Source organism: Procambarus clarkii, chromosome 4 (genome assembly GCF_040958095.1).
Source record: "Procambarus clarkii isolate CNS0578487 chromosome 4, FALCON_Pclarkii_2.0, whole genome shotgun sequence".
Taxonomy (NCBI): Eukaryota; Metazoa; Arthropoda; class Malacostraca; order Decapoda; family Cambaridae; genus Procambarus; species Procambarus clarkii.
The window spans coordinates 21,396,221-21,420,016 of NC_091153.1; the positions used below are offsets into that span (position 1 = coordinate 21,396,221).

At 42.3% G+C, this 23,796-nt stretch overlaps 1 protein-coding gene across 1 annotated transcript in view; it reads left to right on the forward strand.

Annotated features, from left to right (window-relative positions):
- LOC138369761 (sulfotransferase 1B1-like) overlaps positions 1–23,796 on the forward strand; it is a 254,073-nt gene that overhangs the window by 214,841 nt on the left and 15,436 nt on the right. Inside the window, exon 7 of the mRNA XM_069333217.1 lies at positions 14,896–15,084. Coding sequence (XP_069189318.1) covers positions 14,896–15,084 — 189 coding nt within the window. The remainder of the gene's footprint in view (positions 1–14,895; positions 15,085–23,796) is intronic.

Below are 23,796 nucleotides of genomic sequence, written 5' to 3' on the forward strand. Positions count from 1 at the left end.
TCTGTTAATATGTGTAAGCTATATCGTAACGTGATCAACATGGTGAGAGCAATAAACAAGGGAAAAGTAAACACATTATATATAAATTTATTTCTTTATTAAACACTTAAGCGATTTACAACGATAATAATAATAATAATAAGACTTCTTCTTGGTGGTTTAGCTAGCAGACAGATGGAGAAAGGCTTTCATTCAGTCCATCGAACCTTCCCGACACGCTAGTCAACCAACCAATCTGTAGAACGGGTTTAGGTAGTAGACAGACCGATTGGGAGTCATTCATCCACTCCAATGAACCTTCCCGACACGCTAGTCAATCAGTCAATCTGTAGAAAGGGGAAAAGGTTATAAGTTTTGTTGTTGTTGTCAATGTTGTAAACATAAATACAGACATTATTATGTTCATCATTCAATCCTAACATAAAGTATTACTCACCGCACTATCATCCTAGCCAACTTCGTCACACAGCGTTTCACACTCAGCATCACTACCGTTTAAGCAGAATGTTTGCTTACACACAGGCATTTTCATCTGAGCGTAATTGAATTTCAACACTTTTTCATCATTCTTGCGAAATTGACCATATTTAAATGCTTCATCAAAGTGAAGCAGGGCGGCCTCTAAGCCTAGTCTGCAAAAATGATATGCAAAATAAATGGCGTAATTCCCACAGAAGTAACTATTCAAGGATTGAATCCTTTTCTTCATAATATATAGGGTATAGTCTTGGAAGTAAGACATAAACTCTTCGAAATATCTTGAATAAGATCCTATTGCAGGATTGGCATAGCTGTCTAGTATAACAATCTCGCTTCTACCTTCATCCTTATTTACATAGAATGTTATCCAATGCCCCATTTTATTACGAGAACCCGACTCCAGAGTGTTGAGTATGAACACCACAGGTCTTTTTTTATGTATTTTTGTCCGTATTTTCCTTACGTCATCAGCCAGGAAACATCCTAGATAGTCTACCTTATCACCTAAATTACTTCCGATAGCCTCATTTATTTCCAACCAATTCATATTAGTATTTTATCCGCGTGTATCGCAAATGACGCGACGATCCGCGTTAATGCTGATCACACCTGTTGTAGACCCATAAACTAGAATGACTTTATTTCTAGCCACACCGCGTTTAAATTCCAAAGCAATCCGCAGATTACCACTTTTTTCAATCTGGATGGTGTCATCGATATCCTCAGGTTGTAAATTAAAGGCCAGTATGGTTCCACCATTCACATATGTGTCATAAGATAATATATTGTCTTTATCGAAGCCTAAGGCTTGTAATGCTGTGTAATACAACTTGGCGCAGTTATGAGGGAAGTCACACCCAATATTGACAATATTAGTGCTATTCTGCGATATTAATACTTTACTTAGCTCGCAGTTTTCCAAATAAAGCGGGTTGCGATTATATGCACCAGACACTGCCTCCATATCAAGGATGATCATATATAAATGTTCTGGTATAACAGTCCCCCACGGCTGGTCCATTGTTATCGAGCGCTGACCTGTGCCCAATATATACGTTTTGAATAAAGTTTTTTAAAAGTATACGTAATAGGAGAGTTGTTCTGCACCATGGCTTTATTAATTGCTACTAATCCTTCAGGGTATGGCAATACCCGATCCACCCATAGACGTGTAGACTTGATATTGTATTTAAAATTGGCGTGTTCATTATCGCTGAGTATAAGCCACTTATCAGATTGAAGTTCGAGCCGCACCCTGATGTCCACATTATCCAAAACATATTCACTAACTGATGTGACATCCAGCATTAGTTTAAAACAAGTATTCACGCCACTCGTTTTCATATCAGTCATCCGTTGCTTCTCACCAGCCGAAGCGTTAGTGAAATAACCAGCTTCAATTTTACCAGGATCGACTCGGTTAAAAAACTGTGACAGTTTATCATAGCGGTTAGCCTTACACCCAGAAATCGTAGATAATAACTTTACGTATGACCAGAATGAGAATAATGAGCTGGTTTCAACTACTGTTTCGTTTAAATACACAATAGCGGATTTGAATAGAGTTTGCAATAATCCATTCACCAACGAAACGTTTTTAGTGTCTCCTAAAGGCGATATTCCATCTTCTTCAGTTAGATCAATAGACAACTCCAAAGCTATAGATGATAAATCCACCAGTTGGCCATTCACTCCCTTGATGATGAATTCCAGATAGGTGTCTGTAAACTTATTATTGACCCCAGAATTCACAGGTAATACATCCACCGTTTGTATGCTGGCAATTGTTGATTCTACCAATCGAGGGGAAAATACTTTAGGAAAGGCTTCACTAACAGCAGCTGTATAGTGTTCTAATGGCACCTGGAGGCCCAGAGCGTTATATCCGGCCATGTTCGCGCTTTAGACAACACCAACAGAGTGAGAAGAAGTTATGACAACACATCATTATATTTCGCTTTAGTAAAACGTTTGATGTTTACTAATTTTTTTGTTTGTTTATTCTTTTTCTGCACTCTTCCGCCTATCATTTGCTTCCCCACTCCTTTCAATGTTTCAGTTCCGTGTTTCTTAAGAGATTGTTTGAAAGTTTGTTTGTCATTATTAATATCGTCTAGTACGTTCTGCCCCAAGCTAAGCGCAGCCGGGGCCAGAGTCCTCATGATAAAGGGCGCTGCTCGACGCGCTATCCCGCTTAAAAAGGAAAATATTCCTCCTCCTCGCGTATAACGTCTACTGCTGTTGAAAATCCGTATATCATCAGTTTCCCCACCTCTAGGAGGGGTTAACAGAATGTATAATTCCTCAACAGAGGGGGGAATAAAGTGGACACGCATTTCTCCGCTTGTTTGAGACGAATGAGGATTGGCGGGAAAGCGTTGGTGTTATATACCTCCTGCAACGGGGCGTACATGCAAGACTGCTATGGTGCACCCACGTTCATCAGAATGTATTGGGTTACCATCTTGATCCCTAATAGTGATGCTGACGCTGTCTATCATGTTAGTGTTAAGACGCACATATAGTTTTTTATTGTTGCTATTATCACTTCCATTTAGGGAGATTACATCCAAAATATTTACAGACTGGTTTCCATATCTAGTAGAAGAGATTCTATCGCAATAAACACACAGAATATCAACTCCTCCTCTAGGCATTGGCGGGAATAGACATGTGTTAACTACACTCGAGGCATACTGACGTTTTGCGAATATGTCATATTCTATTTCTGGAACTACGCCCAACACTTTCCCAAAAGCGGTTCCAAATGATAATGTAACTCTACTGATGTTTTTATGCCCCGTTGCAGAGCTAATATTCTCATCACTAATCACAGTAGTGAACTTGTTTCGATTGGAGGAAGAATCATATTTAATAAAATGCGTTCCATATTTAGCTGAAAATTGTTTTAATGACTTTCCTAAAAAACTCAGTTTAGCATTACTTGAAAATATGGCGTCTATTTCTGTATTAATCGTGGTATTAATTTCTTTTATAGTTCCTGCTAAAACATCGGATGATAATAAATGCTTTGAATGCATGTATTTCCCCTCGCTCACTTTCTCATACGTAATGCCTACACGTATATATGCCTCAGGATTGTCACGCTTAATAACGTAATGTGAAGTGGGGAGGAGTAATTTTTGTAGACACATTTCATAACTCCTCCTGGGATCTAATTCTAGCTGGTTAAACAATCGATTTTGGAAAGATGCGGGGATGTTATTGGGGAATAAATGCGTATCTGATACGCTGGTGGCGTATATCACGTGAGTGTCCATCGCTCTATCTCCTTAGACGGCTTTTTGCCTAGTAAAGCCATCTACACATTACACGCTCATTTATATACACTCACCTGTTAATATACGATCCAGGAAGCATTCCTTTTACTGTGAGGATCAATCTTGACAGTTGCCTTTCTCTTAACAGATGGAGGCTCATACACTTGACTGCTTGCCGTAGTATTACGGAATAAATCTCGTGATGTAGATGTTAGTGTGAAAAACAGTTGAGCAATGGGGAGTTTATCCGGTAAAAAAACAGATTTAAGCACAGTCATTTTATGTATAATGTCATTAATTATATGTATGCCAGATACTGGAGCCAATACATTTCCATTCAGATCCCAACGAACGATACCAGTAGCATCATAATGGTTTAGCAAGGATCTTGCATATTCATGATCTCGCACTTTCAACTTCAAATCTATTAAATGTTTTATGGAAGGGTTGGTATGCAACTGAGGAGGAGGTGGTGGTTTGACAGTAAGATGTCGAGCAACAGCTTTCACAGTGGGGTAAGCAGGGCTGTGTGCAGCTTTCCGGTTGTCCACTATTTTACGCGGTACGAGATAAAAGGCTTTCATTTTACTTACTTACTGAACAACCGTGTAATTAAACTAGCTGCAATTGGTAAAATAATGGATAAAATACTCCCTCCTCGTTTGCTGGTTAATATCCGTTTCTTAGTTGACACAGAAGGTTTCTTACAGGCTAGTGACCGAATAAGCAATTTATATTTTTTCAACTTTTTAACGACCTTGTCAGGCACGGGCAATTTTTTTTTTAAAAAGTTATTAAAAATTTCTGATAAACAATTTATATGTGGTTTCTTCAATTTTTCAATCAACTGCTTTCTCGAGGAATACTGAAGTTTTGATAATAGTTATCTTGAGATGATTTCGAAGCTTTAGTGTCCCCGCGGCCCGGTCCTCGACCAGGCCTCCACCCCCAGGAAGCAGCCCGTGACAGCTGACTAACTCCCAGGTACCTATTTACTGCTAGGTAACAGGGGCATTCAGGGTGAAAGAAACTTTGCCCATTTGTTTCTGCCTCGTGCGGGAATCGAACCCGCGCCACAGAATTACGAGTCCTGCGCGCTATCCACCAGGCTACGAGGCCCCAAACTTGGATCAATTCCAAATTGATCCGAGTTGGATCAATTCCTTGTATTTATAAACTAAGGGCTTCTTCATTATAAATGTAATATCTCACCAGCATCAATCCATTGATCGAATGATCGATCATAACCTGCGTACCGAACTTTATACTGGAGTTTGCCAGAGACTCTGCGTTGTCCCAATACCTTCTCAATATTAAAGGTTTGAGGCAAATGTGTTGTTGTTAATTCTTGTTTATAGAAGCCACCATCAATTTCTTCCCCATTCAGATCTTTTAGAAAGTATAAAGGGATGTGTTGTCTCCGATCAATACGTGTAACTGTAAAGATCTCTCAGGTGTTCTGCTGCTTAAACCCTTTCTTAAACTTGGAAATGCGATCAGATAGAGTGATGCGTTCTGTATCACCAACACTCAATCGAGGAATGACAGCTCTCTTTGATTTGCTCGGGCTTTTATACATTAAATCAAATTGTTTGGCGTGTTCGCTGGGCGAGGATAGAGCGTGCACCTCCGCAGGTGTCTTCCCCTTCAATCCTCTGTGTGGGGTTAAATTATATGTTTTCACAATATCTGGTAGAGCCTGCATGTATTTTAAAGTGTTGTGCGCCGTCATAAACTTGTAAAGTTTACCTTTTAAAGTACGTATGAACCGCTCAGCGATTGAAGCTTTAGTCTCCTGAGAAAATACACTATATAACTGTACTTTCCTTGCTGCCAGCATTTTTTTCATAGTGGCGTTATAAAATTCTCCACCTCGATCAGAATTAATTTTGCGCGCTCCGTGAGAATGAGGTGAATCTAGAATTAAAGCTAGAGCTTTACTGGTGCTTTTCCCATCCCTGGCGCATAGGGGTACTACTTGGGCATACCTGGAGAAAATATCTACACATACGAGTAAATATTTCACTCCATCATTATGTTTGTCCAATAAACTCATCTCGGCCAAGTCTATAGCTTGAAATAGTCGTGGTTTAGGGCTTAACACCCGACGCCGCGGGAATTTATGTGGTTGTAAATAATGCAACGTATAGGAGTCAGAGCTTTTCAGATAGTCCCTTACGTCGGCTAGAGTTATACTAGAGTTAATTAATTTGGCGGCCTTATACAATCTCTGTACCCCTCCAAGCCCCCCGCTAGATGAGGGGTCGTTATATACTCGCTCCAGTACATCTTTCTTGCTCACCATTGGTAAACTATCTCATAGGGCGGTTCGTGAACAATATTACCGCGTAATGTTATCGTAGATGGAGTGTTCGAGCCCAGATCTACTAGCAAATAGCCATAGGGTTGGCTAATAACTTGCTTATATAACTCGACAAATTTCTTTGAATCCACTTTCCCAAATATTTGTCGTCCGAGTGTTTCAATTTGTGACAGGTCTCGTGATTTAACCAATATGAAATGAGAAGCATTTAAACTAATATTCCTCGAATATTTACCAGGAAAAAATATATTTTGAGTAATCAATATGACGGAAACCGTGAAATGTCGGCCCCTAGTAAACATGTCTGATACGATTTTTGAATTCGCAGACTCTGTAAAAAGGTCATCATAGATTACTAAGATATGCGAGTCATTATCTACTCGCTCTTCCTCAGGATCAATAATGGTTGAATGCTCGATCAGCTTCCCTTTAATTTGTGGATCTGATCGTAATTCAGAGTAACCTCCTCCGCATATGATTATTGAGGAGAACTTGTGTTGATACTTCCTTACAAGTTTACTGCACAAGTCGGATTTTCCGCTGTTTGAATAACCAGCGATAATAACACGAGATGGTTCTCTGAAAATATCTAGATGTTCCGCATGGATTATATCATAGGAACTGTCCATGATTAATGCTTCGTTAAGACTGCTAAAAACTAAGGAACTAAGGAGGTATTTATACAAACATAGTCATTTACAGGTGTTTATTCACATATTTTATGTACAGCAACAACATTTTTTAAACTAAACATAGTTCTTACAGTTCACAAACAATAATATTAAACATCATATTTTTTAAAACTAATCATAGTTCTTACAGTTCACAAACAATAATATTAAACATCCTATTCAGTTAGTATAAAAAGTTCTAGTCATATGGAGCACCCATCTTAATACTACCTAACAATTGTACAACATAAAATCTAGCGAGGGTTGAATAGTTTCTGAGCTGTAGCATCGCGTTTGCTCCAGGGACGGAATATTGGGTAGAGTCTCTGTGCTTGATCTACTTCCTCCTCCATAAACACTTCTTCCATCTCCTCCTCTCCCACTTCTACATCCATCTCATCATCATTGTTATTGGGAATATCAGGATGACCATACGCTAGGGACTGTGTGGGGCTTAAAATGTAGCGTTTATCGTCAAATGCTGACAATCCTCTGCAGGTACTGCGACATGTACAAATCTTTCCTTGCACGTTGCGTATAAATCTCGACACATACCTGATTGAAGTGTTTGTTTCAAGAGTGTGCTGAAACGAGTCATGTGAGAGTTTCTCTTGTAGATGGTATGGTACGCCCTTACACTTACAAGTGTGCTCCCCATCATGTGTGGTGAACGAATATGTTTTAGGTCTGAGAGCAATTAACTGGTTAATAATCTTAGAGCCTATTTCAGACTTGAGCAATCCTAGTTCACCTTCTCACGCTTTAGAGTAGGATGGATGTGTGTCATTAAAATTACTAAAATCCATACACTCGAATAGAGGAGACTTATTCAACTCTTCAAACACATCCTGACAGTCCAGTTTAATGATGAAAGAGTCTGTGTCTGTATATAACAGACTCGCTTTATCCCCATACGCAGGTTTGACAACATCATACCAGAACTCATAGAGTCGCCTCTTAGCAATTTGAAGTATATGATAACCCAGATAGGTAGGAGTGTTGACTAGGAGAGACTTCTGCTTGATAGTACATATCACACGATCCTTACTTAACAAAAGACTCCGCTTGAAGAATGGGTTTCGAGCATGTTTCAGGAAATGACTACGATCTGTGACCAAATAGTGTTTGTTCCCATATTTAGATACATCTGTGAGACTCTTTCCATATATAGAGTTTGATACGAGTTTGAAAGCCTTTTTTTTATCGCGCATTTGGTACTGGCACGTTCACGAACATTGGTTTCAATGAAGTCTTTAAGGTAGCTCTCCTGCTCGAATTCGTAGATGTCGTGAACTTTAGCTACTTCTAATCCAATGCGCATGAGTAACTGTAACAAGTCCAGACTAACGAGGTAGTCTTTCTGAGGAAGGTGAGAAGCAATTAATTTAGTGTTGTTTTTAGGCAGCCCGCGACTTTCTTCTGTAAGAATATTCTTACTGTAGGGTGAAATGTGTTCCTCGGTAATGCAAGTATGGGAAAGAACAAGGGGCAGTTCATCTGTATACCTAGCTACCTCCGGTCGGACCTGCAGTGTATCACACAACACCCAATATCCCTTGGACCCACACATGGGATATTCTCCAAGCCTTGCTCTTGCAGTACGTCACGCTCATCGTGTGTCAGTTTCCGAATCCCACCACGAGGGAGCAGTTCAGTCATACACGCCCTGTAAAGACTATTCAAATCTAAGTAAATGATGTAGCTACTATCTTCCCCTAGATCTAAGCCTGTGTGCCTGTTCTCCACATTCGTGTACTGTCTCGTCACACTGGTGAACCCACCTCGGAGATTCCGACGAAGTAAATCATATAACATTGGGTCTGACACAACATCAAGTTCAACTTTCGATTTAAGCAAGAACGCATCCCAAGCAAATGAGGGTAAAGAAATGTAGTGTGAAATGTCTAATTTGTAGAGAGCAAGCATGGTGTCTCGCCAGACTGTGAACACATCAGCTAGCAATCCTGTGTCCACTTTGAGGTAAAGGAGCAGATACTCCCCTATGTTACGACATTTAGCCAAATCAAAAATTTCTAAGGCTTGTTTATAATCTGTTTCTGACAACTCTTCGTCTTTTAGTGTATTGTAAAACTTATCGCGAGAAGGAAGGTGTGGTTCATCTAACACAGACATAGAGGATAAATAATCATAGCAGAATGATTGTTTACCCGTGAGCAGTTTTGGGATGGCCGCTTTATTTACCCCTTTTAACATAGCCAAAGTGAATGTGGTAGGTTTCCCACTATCAATATGATCCTTGGCTATTCTTCCTAGCGAGCCGTTGAGAAGGGCTAAACTATCCAAAAATCTTAAGTTGTTCACATCAACTTTCATAAATTTAAATCCATCCCTAGCTAATATATCTATTTCACTCCCTGGTCTATCTCTCATCTCGTTTAGGATTACTCCTAAATCATAGGAAGCGTTGTGTGAAAAAGTGTATAGGAACTTATATGAATTTATACATTGCAAATTACATCTATCACAGTAAGCTGCTTGATAATTGTGGAATCTTACTGTGTGGTCGTGATGACGGACTTTGATTACATCTTCTCCGTTAAAAGGTTCATCACAGAGTTCACAGGCTGTTTTTGTCTCAAATATCGCCTGCTGTTGCTGGGAGATGTGAAGTTCATAGGATACTAACCCCTTCTTGATTCTAGCCCATGACGCTTCTAGCGTGGTTACAAAGTGATTGACCGCATCTTTACCCAAATAAGTATCTTTCTCAACAATATTCATCTGTCTGTCAATGATAATGTACGCATACGCCACTGCGTTGTGACGTGATTCTATCATTCCCTTAGGGTTCGAGCGATCTAACATGCACTCAAAGTCATAAAAGCACATGTGACTAGGACCATATCCTCGTCCATAGTTACGGAAAGTAATCTTCCTCTCTGGTGGGTAGAATTTGAGAGTCTGATGTACTTTGCATGTACTTTCATGACTGCATGCTATCTGCTGGGAGTGATATCAAACAACAATGACAGAAGCTGTGATGACTTGGGATTAGATCTCCATGACCTCGCATATTACGTACATATTGGTTAAAATCCTTAATTAATACTAAGTGTTGAGCTTCCAACATCAGCAATGGTATGACGTCTGTATATCCCCCTCTTCCCTTCCTAGCTAGTGTAATGTAGTGTCGTTGTCGTCGTCTAGCATTTTCATCTCTTTCTAGTGAATAGATGAATATACTGACTTTATTCATTTTCTCTACCTTGTGAATATCCTCAAACGTCACTGCAGAATTGACATCTGCTGGCCAATTCATGTGTCTGAGACACCAACTAGCATTCACAGATCTAGCGCGAATATTATCTAGGTGCATCCCCTTAGCTAAACATTTATAAGCTGCAACACACTGCATAAGGCAAATATCAGCCTCTCCCTCTGGATTGAAAACCAATTTTTTTCCACGCAAGCCTTCAGGATAGTCTACATGCGAGCCTAATCTTATCGGATGTTCAATCTGACCACAGTTAATGTAAAACCCGGTGAGCCGCTCAACCAAGACATTGGACCCCACCCAGGGATATTTTCCCTGTCAATTCGTCAGCCCAAAAATCAATAAGAGTTTCTACTTCCTCTAGAGTTATCGTTCGCCCCTCACCTCGTATGGGAAAGCCGTCGTTATTTATAGGATCCAATAGGTCCTCCTCCCCGTCTTGTTGTACATTTAAATTCCGCACAATTAGAGTGATGTCTGGGTAAATTAGGAGGGATGGGTGTTGTGGAGAGAAAAGGGATCGAACCTCATTAATGAAAAAATCCCTGTATGTTCTCAGATAGAGTCCTGGGGAGGTGTTAACATGTTCTGGTATGGAGAATGAAAGCCGAACATAACCGCCGTTAAAGTTATCAATTCGATCCAGCAGCTGAGGTTGAATTTCTAGGGCAGGTGGGGGAGATGGAGAGAGAAGTGGTGGGGGTGATGGGAGAGGGCTGGGAGGGGTGGGGGGTTGTGATAGCCCTCCCCCTCCGACATGAATGGGTGAGACCGCACGGTCAGCTATTACGCCAGACGGTGCTAAGCAGTCAGAATTGACGGACGCTGGTGCATCAAGGTCGTCTGAGTCACTGTCTGTGATGCTGATGTTAATAGTACTGTTCTCACCACTGCTGCTGATGTTGTTGCTGCTGATGCTGTTGCTGCTGCTGCTGTCGCTGATTGATTGGGGTATGGGGCTGGGGGAGGAACGGGGGGTTGAGTGAGCGCGTGAACGAGCCTTCCCCTCCCTGTGAGAGCCGGATGTGGGTAATGTCCACTCTGCTGTGTCACTCTCACAGCCGCTGCTCTCAGCGCTGCTGGATGCCAAATCTATGCACAGCGGTGTGTCGTCTGTAAAAAAAAGAAAAACATATTATCTCTAGAAAGAATGAAAGCATATATATCTCTAGAAAGAATGAACGCATATATATCTCTAGAAAGAATGAAATATATATATATATATATATATATATATATATATATATATATATATATATATATATATATATATATATATATATATATTTATATATATATATATGTCGTACCTAGTAGCCAGAACGCACTTCTCAGCCTACTATGCAAGGCCCAATTTGCCTAATAAACCAAGTTTTCATGAATTAATTGTTTTTTGACTACCTAACCTACCTAACCTAACCTAACCTAACTTTTTCTGCTACCTAACCTAACCTAACCTATAAAGATAAGTTAGGTTAGGTTAGGTAGGGTTGGTTAGGTTCGGTCATATATCAACGTTAATTTTAACTCCATTGAAAAAAAATTGATCTCATACATAATGAAATGGGTAGCTTTACCATTTCATAAGAAAAAAATTAGAGAAAATATATTAATTCAGGAAAACTTGGCTTATTAGGCAAATCGGGCCTTGCAAAGTAGGCCGAGAAGTGCATTCTGGCTACTAGGTACGATATATATATATATATATATATATATATATATATATATATATATATTATGAGGTGAGGGAACAGACTAGTGGGAATTAATATGTTTAGGAAATAGACTGAAATAAGACAGTATTAACTTACTTATGTCATGGTGAAGGGGTTGAGCAGGTGAGTGGGTATGAATCCGTAATATTGTGTTAACAGGGGGAGATATTGTCTCGTAGCCCCCATCTGGCGGCGTGGCTGACCTTGATGAAAGGGCTGTGACTGCCCGCGAGTGAGATCTGCTCTCCTTAGCTCAGTGTGGGAGGAATGTGGTATAGACTCGATGACGCCGATCTGTTCCCTCCGTCGATTGAGGTATGGATTATAACCTGAAATGTAACAAATGATATTCAGCACGTGTGAATGGGGAAAATATGTTTATTATGCATGTGTGTTCGCTTGCAACTGCATGAAATACAGATACGAGATGTATATTTTTATATGCTACCTACGTTAATGTGAAGTTTCATTCCGGCGATGACCTCCTCGCGGGGCAGGTGAGCAATAAGGACACTTCACGGTTTTGTAAACTGAAATTGGAAAGAACATATTTAACTGTGTGGAATGTAATAGCCCGAATGAGTAAATATTCTCACACTATAGTAGTTTATACGCAATATTTCACCTGTGGATGACATAAAATGAACTGTGGAATATTAAATATGAATAACACTCACGGTTATCACAGAAAATCTGCTGACATCGCTTGCATTTAATGTCGTAATGTCCTAGGGGCGGTTTTTCACAGCTTGCGCATTGCAGCCGACACAGTTGATTTGGTGATGGAATATAAAACACTCCGCATTTCATGCAGGCTGTAGAGCTTCGCCTTTCCATGACATGGAGCTGTATGGTGAGTGTGTGTAGCGGATGAAGACTCGCAGTGAACTGGCGGCGCGATTGTGTGTGTGTGTGAGGGGAGTGAAACGACCCGGGTCAAATGAGAAGTGATTGATGGCTGACAGGTGTGGGTCTGTCTGTCGGCAGGAGTATGTACCTCGCTCCTCCTTAACGGAATCGCAGTAGAGGGGGAACCGCGGTGGGATGAACATCTCCACTCTGAAGACATCGAAATGCCTTTAAAGCAAATGGCTCACTTCTGCAGGAGGCTGCTGCTCTCTCTCTTACCCCTCAACACTTACGGCTTCCTATAGGGGGGAAGCTAATGGACGTAAAGGCTTTCCTCTCAGGTATGGGGGTTCTCCTCTCCCTCCCCCCTCCCCTTCCCCTCCACCCCAAACAACATATCCACTATGTTGGATCCCCTCAACCTCTACTTACTTACTATCATCAAACTATTATCGTCACACAGGATTAAGTCTATGACAAACACACATACATATTTAATGCTTTTCCCTGTATTTCTTACTATACCACATAGTCTCACACATCCCCAACAACATGGCTTCCCTCTTTCCTGACCCGAACACCCCAAAACCCCGAGGACTAGAACCGCGCGCACCACATTCCTCCGACACGCGTCATAACATCCGGGAAATTCCCCCCAAACCCTTTGTGACTAGACACCTGCGCGCCATCTGTCCAGGTGCCACTCACGTGAGTGCCATCTGGCAGGTGGTGCGCGCGGGTCTAGTCACATATTTCCCTACTAGTATGTGTGTGTTGACGGCAGGATATGCTAGTATGTGTGTGTTGACGGCAGGATATGTTAGTATGTGTGTGTTGACGGCAGGATATGTTAGTATGTGTGTGTTGACGGCAGGATATGTTAATATGTGTGTGTTGACGGCATGATATGTTAGTATGTGTGTGTTGACTGCAGGATATGTTAGTATGGGTGTGTTGACGGCAGGATATGTTAGTATGTGTGTGTTGATGGCAGGATATGTTAATATGTGTGTGTTGACGGCAGGATATGTTAATATGTGTGTGCTGACGGCAGGATATGTTAGTGGATATATGTGTGTTGACGACAGCATATGTTAATGAGTATGTGTGTGTTGTGGGGAATTTTTCAGCAGGTAAATTGATTAATTTAGCTGATTATATTAACTGGACTGTATTAAAATAATTGGACTGTATTAGTTAACTTTAACTTCTGTAGGGTGTTACCTTAACACATATCCGGGGGAGGGGAGTCATTCAATAGCAATTATAATCATTAGTTATATTTCAATAGTTATACTTCAATAAGAAACATTATAGGGTTAGTCACTAACTACTGAAACTAGTGTATGCTTTGTTGATTAGGAGGATTCAACGTGAATTTTATGGAGAATGTCAGAAGGCTCAGGGAAGGCAAGCGTTTCCTAGCCGGCCTCGAGTCACGTGTTGCAATAGAAGGTACCCCCAAGTTCTCAGCTGATCACCTCCTTCTGCGGAAAGTTTACAAGGTAAGCACCGTAAAGCAAATATCCCCAAAGCTATCCTTTGTAAAGTAAACATAAGTAAACACTTAGTAAAGCATACACAAATACTTCAGTATATATAACCGACCGGATACCGTGTGCTTTGTAGTCTGAAGGTTGCAGTAGCGTTGGAACGTTGTAGAACCACGGATGACATAGCGATCGAGACTTGATCCACTCAGATCGTTTGCACAAGTGCGTCTTCCTCCTCCTATCGAGGTGTGTGTCACAATAATAGTCACGCTACTAACTTTAACTCGTTCATTAACTAGAACACTTAGGCGTTATTTTATGCTTTGACTAATTGATTCTTAATTCAAAAAACAGTTATTATTGTTCCTAACGCTGGACTAGAAGTTTGTGGGGTGTAAAGCACATTTGATAAGTGCTAGACTCGTGGCATGACTATTCCTCCGGTAGTGAGATAGCATTCACAGCTGCGGTAAGTTACCTCGGGTGGAAGATTACATTAATTCTTTCTAAATCTTAGTTAATTCCAGTTTAAAACAAGGTTTTCTAATTGAAAGAAAATAGCAGACCGGAAATATTAATAATATAAGAAGATTAATAATAGCGCCACTTCGATACTGGCTGACGCAATCATCCTATACATTTTCTGAGGGATTTCTAGATCTTTCCTAACAGCAGATTAATAAGGTTAGTAGTGATAATTCTCTAATACAACGATTTCAACTAGTTGTATCAGGTGTTAGTAGTTTTAGGGGTCGGAAATTTCCGACATGTGTTGACGGCAGGATATGTTACTATGTGTGTGTTAAAGGCAGGATATATTAGTGAATATGTGTGTGTGTTGACGGCAGGATATGAGCGCTATTGTGAGGCAAGTGGCGGGGTTCTTGGGGCAGGTGGTAGACGAGGAGCAGGTGGCGTGGATCACTCAACACTGCTCCTTTCCTGAGATGAGCAACAACCCGGCTGTCAACAATGAGACCTTCGTGTCCGCCCCCACTGACGCAGCCAAGGGACTGAAGTTCATGAGGAAGGGTGAGGTAACTATTGTAGAGGAGTGTGAGAGTTTGGAAAAATGGAATGATGGAATGGTAAGGAATTGAGCTCGGAAAATTTCTAAAAAAATTCTTTAATTCCTTTAACGCTGGAATATTCCTGTCGTGATATTCAATTAGGTCGCTTGAGGAAGGACTTGCTTAGCTAACACACCAGTGTAGTAAGCAGCTCATTCCTCATTCTGGGACCATTTATGAACAATTGACTAGGCGCGAGCAAACGCCGAGACCCCAAAAAGTTGAAATCCCCTCCACTTGGTCGTTGACCTTCGCCATTTGCCGAAGCGAATCCAGCGAGTAGGTCCTGGGCTCTCACAACAATAATTTATTGTTGTGTGGTGCCGTATATTTAGTCCAAAACCCATGAATCAGTCTCAATTTAATAGTCGAGTGTGATAGTACACTTGCAGGGCAATATAAATGTGTGGGGTGTAACGAAAAGAGTGTTCAACATAACAACTTAGTTTATTCAATAAAGTACTAACTACTACAACAAGAACAAAAGAAATATCAATGACGTTACTCGAAATCCTTCCTGTGACATTATCAATGACAGCTAGACACCAGCCCCTCGGACTGCATAATGAACTAACTCGAACATAAGGTGTGACCACAGAGGAATCAAACAAGCAAGCAATAACAGATCTATAATCACACCTGCAACTATGACACAGTAGGTTCTGAGATGTCTCCAGTAACCTCCTAACTTTTCCCTACGCTCCTTGCAACCTACACCTGCAATAGCGGTTGCAATGCAGTCAAATCAGTAGCCTGTTAATGACACATCAATGACAAATGGTTCCACTGGCAACTCCAGCAAGCCTTCCACAATTAATCTTTACGTTAACACTCTGTCCCACAGACGATCAACAATCAATAACAATTTGATTTACGTTAATAACAAAGTAATATTTACGTTAACTTAATCAATCTCACAACTGTCGCTAGTGACGCGGAAATTACACAACACGCTACCCGTCCAGCATTCAGTGAGTAAATCCCATTAATCCCTGTACTTCCAGACAGCTGATTAATCTCTTTACTAGTTACGTTAATTTACGTTATTGGTTACTATCACTCAACGATAGTTAACTCTGATTTTTCAATGTCCAAAGTGCTAAGAAAACGGTAATCACTCGTGATTACCCATAGAGCAATTAATTACTGTCCTCAAGATCAATAATTAATAAATTAAATACACAACCTTTCACACTGGCTTAGCAATTCACATCAAGGTATAAATTCCGGCTGAGACTTCCATACTCAGACCAATTCAGGTGATTAAGGACGCTAATCACCACGTTTACGTTATTCTAAAATGACGTTACTCTTCCCACGAGTCAATCAAGTGCCGGTACTTCCGGACAGATAAATAACGACGTTACGGTAATGGAACAATGGAGCCTTCGTGCGAGTCGATCAAACATGGATCGCAGTTAATTACTTTGACTTCCTGAAACACATCAATTACGCTCCCCACTGACCGTTAATTACGACAGACAATGCTATAATTCTTGTCTGGCTGACCGCTAAACTACCCTGAGACTATCGCAGCTGCTTGCAGGAAAATTTATTAACCCGAACGTATTCTACATTATCTTGAGAGGTTATCTTGAGATGATTTCGGGGCTTTTTAGTGTCCCCGCAGCCCGGTCCTCGACCAGGCCTCCACTCCCAGGAAGCAGCCCGTGACAGCTGACTAACACCCAGGTACCTATTTTACTGCTAGGTAACAGGGGCATAGGGTGAAAGAAACTCTGCCCATTGTTTCTCGCTGGCGCCTGGGATCGAACCCAGGATCACAAGTCCAGTGTGCTGTCCGCTAGGCCGACTGGCTCCCCGTTACTCAAATTGTTAAAGAACAAACTCTCTTAAAGCAATGGGTGTTCCATTGGTTACATTATATTAATTGCTTCACAATCACGTCACTGAATACAGGACATCGATGTCCTACCAGATAACAGGAGAATATAAAACCCAAGTACTCGTGTTCCCAAGTCCAAAACCCAAGTTCGCGGTGATTGATCAACACTAGCAACAATCACCATCAATGACAACCCCTTTGCAATAACACACACACGGCACGTGCACTAAACAAATCATATTAGTACACTGCCTAACACTTACTTATTGATGCAAATGATAACGGGATAACGTTTCTATTAACAATATCTTTCAGGACCCTGAAAGAATTTCAACACAAGACAGAACACGAAAGTATAACAGGGGGGAGGGGATCGGATGAAATTAGTAAAAGTCAAGTAATCAAAGTAAAGGTAGAAGGAAGGAAGGAAGGAGAGGAGGAAAGAGGGATGAAGGATGGGAGGTTGAGGCAGGAACTGAGGTTGGGAAGAGGCGAGCGGGAATAGAAAACGGGGAGCGAACGGGGAAAGGGGAGGCAGGAGGGAGAGAATGAAGGAGGAAGAGTAAGGAAGGAGGAAGAGTAAGGAAGGAGGAATAGTAATAGAGAGAGAGAAAAGTAGAAAGGGTAAGAAAGGGTAGGGAGAGTAGACTGACTGTTTATTCTATCTATACTATGATGTTATACTATACTGATATTCCAAGATGTTCTGATGTTTGCTGCCACCACCTGTCATTGAATCTAAATTTACTTCCACTTAAACAATGCGACAGGAGCACTGCTTAATTTAGTTATCTTTCACATGTTCAATAGATATCTCTAGCCTTAACTCTTACTTGAGGGGACATTGATTCAAAAAGAGGACTAAACAAAAGTCAAGCTTGTTCTTCTACCCATAGAAATTTATTAACAAATTATTTCAATTTCCAGCAATTGATATTTAACACTTTGACATCCTGTTATTTAATACAACATTGACCTAAGTAAAAGGGGTGGGGGATCACCCACTCCATACACGCCCACACCATACATGGTTAAATGGTTCAGACTCCACTGGCTCGTCAACACTAAGACACCCAACCAAGACAATGCATTACTGACACTCTTACCTCACTAACAAGTTCACCCAGGGGTGGATGATGGCTAATCACCCGCCCGGATGGAGGAGCTGGTTGGATGTACTCTCCCTTGCAAAGGTTCCACTCTCACTACTCAACCACCTCTCTGGCCGAGCCAGGGTGGGTACTCTCTCAAGCCAGAACAGTGCTTCTTTGTTCAATAATACTCCCGTCAGCACAAGCTTGGCTGGCTCACTCTTCCACTACCACCTCCCTCGCGACTAACGCACACACGCATACACGCACACACACACACACAATTACAACTCACAATTATACATGAAAGAGTGCAAAATACTTGCACTGTTAGAAAACAATGGGTATAATATTGGGAAAATTAAAGGGAAGAATGGAAGTAACTGCAAAGGGCCTATTGGCCCATATTTCTTGTTGCTTCTATATTGGTGCGGAGTCTTGAAGTGGGTAGAATATAGTTGTGCATTAATTGGCTGTTGATTGCTGGTGTTGACTTCTTGATGTGTAGTGCCTTGCAGATATCAAGCCGCCAGCTATCGCTGTATCTATCGATGATTTCTGTATTTTTTGTTAAGACTTCTCTGGTGATGGTCTGGTTGTGGGAAGAGATTATATGTTCCTTAATGGAACCCTGTTGCTTATGCATCGTTAATCGCCTAGAAAGAGATGTTGTTGTCTTGCCTATATACTGAGTTCTTTGAGGCTTACAGTCCCTAAGTGGGCATTTGAAGGCATAGACGACATTGGTCTCTTTTAAAGCGTTCTGCTTTTTGTCTGGAGAGTTTCTCATGAGTAGGTTGGCCGCGTTCTTGGTTTTATAGTAAATCGTCAATTATATCTTCTGATTTTTGTCTGTAGGGATAACGTTCCTATTAATAATATCTTTCAGGACCCTTTCCTCCGTTTTATGAGCTGTGGAAAAGAAGTTCTTGTAAACTAGTCTAATAGGGGGTACAGGTGTTGTGTTAGTTGTTCCTTACGAGGTTGCATGGCGTTTCACCTTCCATCTTATGACGTCTTCAACGAAACCATTGGAGAAGCCGTTGTTGACTAGGACCTGCCTTACCCTACAGAGTTCTTCATCGGCTTGCTTCCGTCCTGAGTTGTGGCTGAGAGCACGGTCGACGTAAGCGTTAACAACACTCCTCTTGTACCTGTCTGGGCAGTCACTGTTGGCATTGAGGCACATTCCTATGTTTATTTCCTTAGTGTAGACTGCAGTGTGGAAACCTCCGCTCCTTTCCATGACTGTTACATCTAGAAAAAGCAGCTTCCCATCCTTCTCCATCTCGTAAGTGAAACGCAACACAGAATTCCGCTTAAATGCCTCCTTCAGCTCCTGCAGATGTCTGACATCAGGTACCTGTGTAAAAATGTCGTCAACACACCTGCAGTATATGGCCGGTTTCAAGTTCATGTCGACATGAACTTGAAACCGGCCAGTTCGTTCATGAACGACATTAGGCCTTGCATAGTAGGTCGAGAAGTGCGTTCTGGCTACTAGGTACGATATATATATACATATATATATATATATATATATATATATATATATATATATATATATATATATATATATATATATATATATATATATATATATATATATATATATATATATATATGCGAACAAGCCTGAATGGTCCCCAGGACAATATGCAACTGAAAACTCACACCCCAGATGTGACTCGAACCCATACTCCCAGAAGCAACGCAACTGGTATGTACAAGACGCCTTAATCCACTTGACCATCACGACCGGACATAATGAGGTGATAGCCGAGGCTATTTGAACCACCCCACCGCCGGCACTCGGATAGTTATCTTGGGCATAGTATTTTACCAAATCACCTCATTCTTTGGGGCACACGTGAGGAACACAAATGCGAACAAGCCTGAATGGTCCCCAGGACAATATGCAACTGAAAACTCACACCCCAGAAGTGACTCGAACCCATACTCCCAGAAGCAACGCAACTGGTATGTACAAGACGCCTTAATCCACTTGACCATCACGACCGGACATAATGAGGTGATAGCCGAGGCTATTTGAACCACCCCACCGCCGGCACTCGGATAGTTATCTTGGGCATAGCATTTTACCAAATCACCTCATTCTTAGGGGCACACGTGAGGAACACAAATGCGAACAAGCCTGAATGGTCCCCAGGACAATATGCAACTGAAAAATCACACCCCAGAAGTGACTCGAACCCATACTCCCAGAAGCAACGCAACTGGTATGTACAAGACGCCTTAATCCACTTGACCATCACGACCGGACATAATGAGGTGATAGCCGAGGCTATTTTTCTTGTACATACCAGTTGCGTTGCTTCTGGGAGTATGGGTTCGAGTCACTTCTGGGGTGTGAGTTTTCAGTTGCATATTGTCCTGGGGACCATTCAGGCTTGTTCGCATTTGTGTTCCTCACGTGTGCCCCAAAGAATGAGGTGATTTGGTAAAATGCTATGCCCAAGATAACTATCCGAGTGCCGGCGGTGGGGTGGTTCAAATAGCCTCGGCTATCACCTCATTATGTCCGGTCGTGATGGTCAAGTGGATTAAGGCGTCTTGTACATACCAGTTGCGTTGCTTCTGGGAGTATGGGTTCGAGTCACTTCTGGGGTGTGAGTTTTCAGTTGCATATTGTCCTGGGGACCATTCAGGCTTGTTCGCATTTGTGTTCCTCACGTGTGCCCCAAAGAATGAGGTGATTTGGTAAAATGCTATGCCCAAGATAACTATCCGAGTGCCGGCGGTGGGGTGGTTCAAATAGCCTCGGCTATCACCTCATTATGTCCGGTCGTGATGGTCAAGTGGATTAAGGCGTCTTGTACATACCAGTTGCGTTGCTTCTGGGAGTATGGGTTCGAGTCACTTCTGGGGTGTGAGTTTTCAGTTGCATATTGTCCTGGGGACCATTCAGGCTTGTTCGCATTTGTGTTCCTCACGTGTGCCCGAAAGAATGAGGTGATTTGGTAAAATGCTATGCCCAAGATAACTATCCGAGTGCCGGCGGTGGGGTGGTTCAAATAGCCTCGGCTATCACCTCATTATGTCCGGTCGTGATGGTCAAGTGGATTAAGGCGTCTTGTACATACCAGTTGCGTTGCTTCTGGGAGTATGGGTTCGAGTCACTTCTGGGGTGTGAGTTTTCAGTTGCATATTGTCCTGGGGACCATTCAGGCTTGTTCGCATTTGTGTTCCTCACGTGTGCCCCAAAGAATGAGGTGATTTGGTAAAATGCTATGCCCAAGATAACTATCCGAGTGCCGGCGGTGGGGTGGTTCAAATAGCCTCGGCTATCACCTCATTATGTCCGGTCGTGATGGTCAAGTGGATTAAGGCGTCTTGTACATACCAGTTGCGTTGCTTCTGGGAGTATGGGTTCGAGTCACTTCTGGGGTGTGAGTTTTCAGTTGCATATTGTCCTGGGGACCATTCAGGCTTGTTCGCATTTGTGTTCCTCACGTGTGCCCCAAAGAATGAGGTGATTTGGTAAAATGCTATGCCCAAGATAACTATCCGAGTGCCGGCGGTGGGGTGGTTCAAATAGCTTCGGCTATCACCTCATTATGTCCGGTCGTGATGGTCAAGTGGATTAAGGCGTCTTGTACATACCAGTTGCGTTGCTTCTGGGAGTATGGGTTCGAGTCACTTCTGGGGTGTGAGTTTTCAGTTGCATATTGTCCTGGGGACCATTCAGGCTTGTTCGCATTTGTGTTCCTCACGTGTGCCCCAAAGAATGAGGTGATTTGGTAAAATGCTATGCCCAAGATAACTATCCGAGTGCCGGCGGTGGGGTGGTTCAAATAGCCTCGGGTATCACCTCATTATGTCCGGTCGTGATGGTCAAGTGGATTAAGGCGTCTTGTACATACCAGTTGCGTTGCTTCTGGGAGTATGGGTTCGAGTCACTTCTGGGGTGTGAGTTTTCAGTTATATATATATATATATATATATATATATATATATATATATATATATATACGATATATATATATATATATATATCGTCCCAGAAGTGACTCGAACCCATACTCCCAGGAGCAACGCAACTGGTATGTACAAGACGCCTTAATCCACTTGACCATCACGACCGGACATAATGAGGTGATAGCCGAAGCTATTTGAACCACCCCACCGCCGGCACTCGGATAGTAATCTTGGGCATAGCATTTTACCAAATCACCTCATTCTTTGGGGCACACGTGAGGAACACAAATGCGAACAAGCCTGAATGGTCCCCAGGACAATATGCAACTGAAAACTCACACCCCAGAAGTGACTCGAACCCATACTCCCAGGAGCAACGCAACTGGTATGTACAAGACGCCTTAATCCACTTGACCATCACGACCGGACATAATGAGGTGATAGCCGAAGCTATTTGAACCACCCCACCGCCGGCACTCGGATAGTAATCTTGGGCATAGCAATTTTACCCTGTGATTTACCACATACCAGACTATGACGACCATATTGGTCTGCCATCGCAGTTCCGCAGATGCACCTATGTTCGGTGAGGATGGGGGCGGCAAGGCGAAGGGCAACTCCAATGCGGAGAGCGTCATGACTGAGGCGAGTTCCCAGGGCTGCATTGGGCACAGCAAATAAAAAATCCCCGGCGTGGGGTGCTGTTACCGCTAGGAGGCGGGCTTTGTTTTCAGCATCAGCGTTGTCAATCATTGCTGTGACAGTCTTTTCCATTATGGGGCTATCCCAGTGGGCCTGCTTGTGGTCTTTTGGGACTTGTGGTCGGGGTTGAGGGTGTGCAATGGTGTCCCATTGTCTGGCTGCTTCGATGAACATTTGATCATGAGTTCCCGCTGTCTCTCTCATACGCTCTGGTAGGATCTGCCCTACCAATTCGTTGGCTGCTGTACATGAGGATAAGAATGCTAGAAGTGCTACCTCAGTTGCCTTTCGTATGCCTATCCCTCCAAATCTCACTGGTAGTGTTGCTTGGTTCCACTGACTGTCATCTAAATCTAGGTTGAGCGCCTTCCTGAATATTGACCTGAGGAGCTCATCATATTGATTTAGAAGTGGGTTGCCAAAAGTTGGTGCACACCTTAAGAAGTATGTTAGCCTGGGCAACGTAAGGCACTTTGTGAGAAGGTAGAGGGCATCGTGGGAGTCCAAGTCCCCAATTCTCTCTTCCATCCTCTTTAGGTCTCTAAACTTTTCGTCAAGGACTGCAGCAATGGCATTGTGGCCCAGAGGTGCTCCGAGTAGTGTGCTGTCGGTAGGTTTAACGACTGAGGCTTCTGGTAGAACTGATTTCACTTCTCTAATGATTACTTCACTGGATGCAATAATTTCGCACTTGGAGGGGTTAAGAACGAGATCCATGGACTCCCCCCGTGTCTTCACCAGCTGTAGGTCTTCTAGCAGGGAATCTTGTGTGCCTGCCAGAGTGCCATCATCCAGGAACCAGATGTTGAGCTCGCTGGACAGTCTGGTTGTAATTTCTCGAACCGCTATGCAAAAGAGGAACGGTGCAAGTGGGTCACCCTGTTGAATTCCCTCTGCTGAGGTGACTTCATGTTTGCCAAACAGGAGGGTTGAGTCTTTGCTGTAGCCTGCTGACACAAACGGGAGAATGCTTGGGCAATGTTCCTGGACTGCAGTGAGGATTGCTTCCCTTTTGACCGAGTTGAAAGCGTTTTTAAAATCTAATTTTACTACTGCCTGGTCTTCAGTAAGAGAGCTAATGTAGGCTCGTGCAGCATGAGC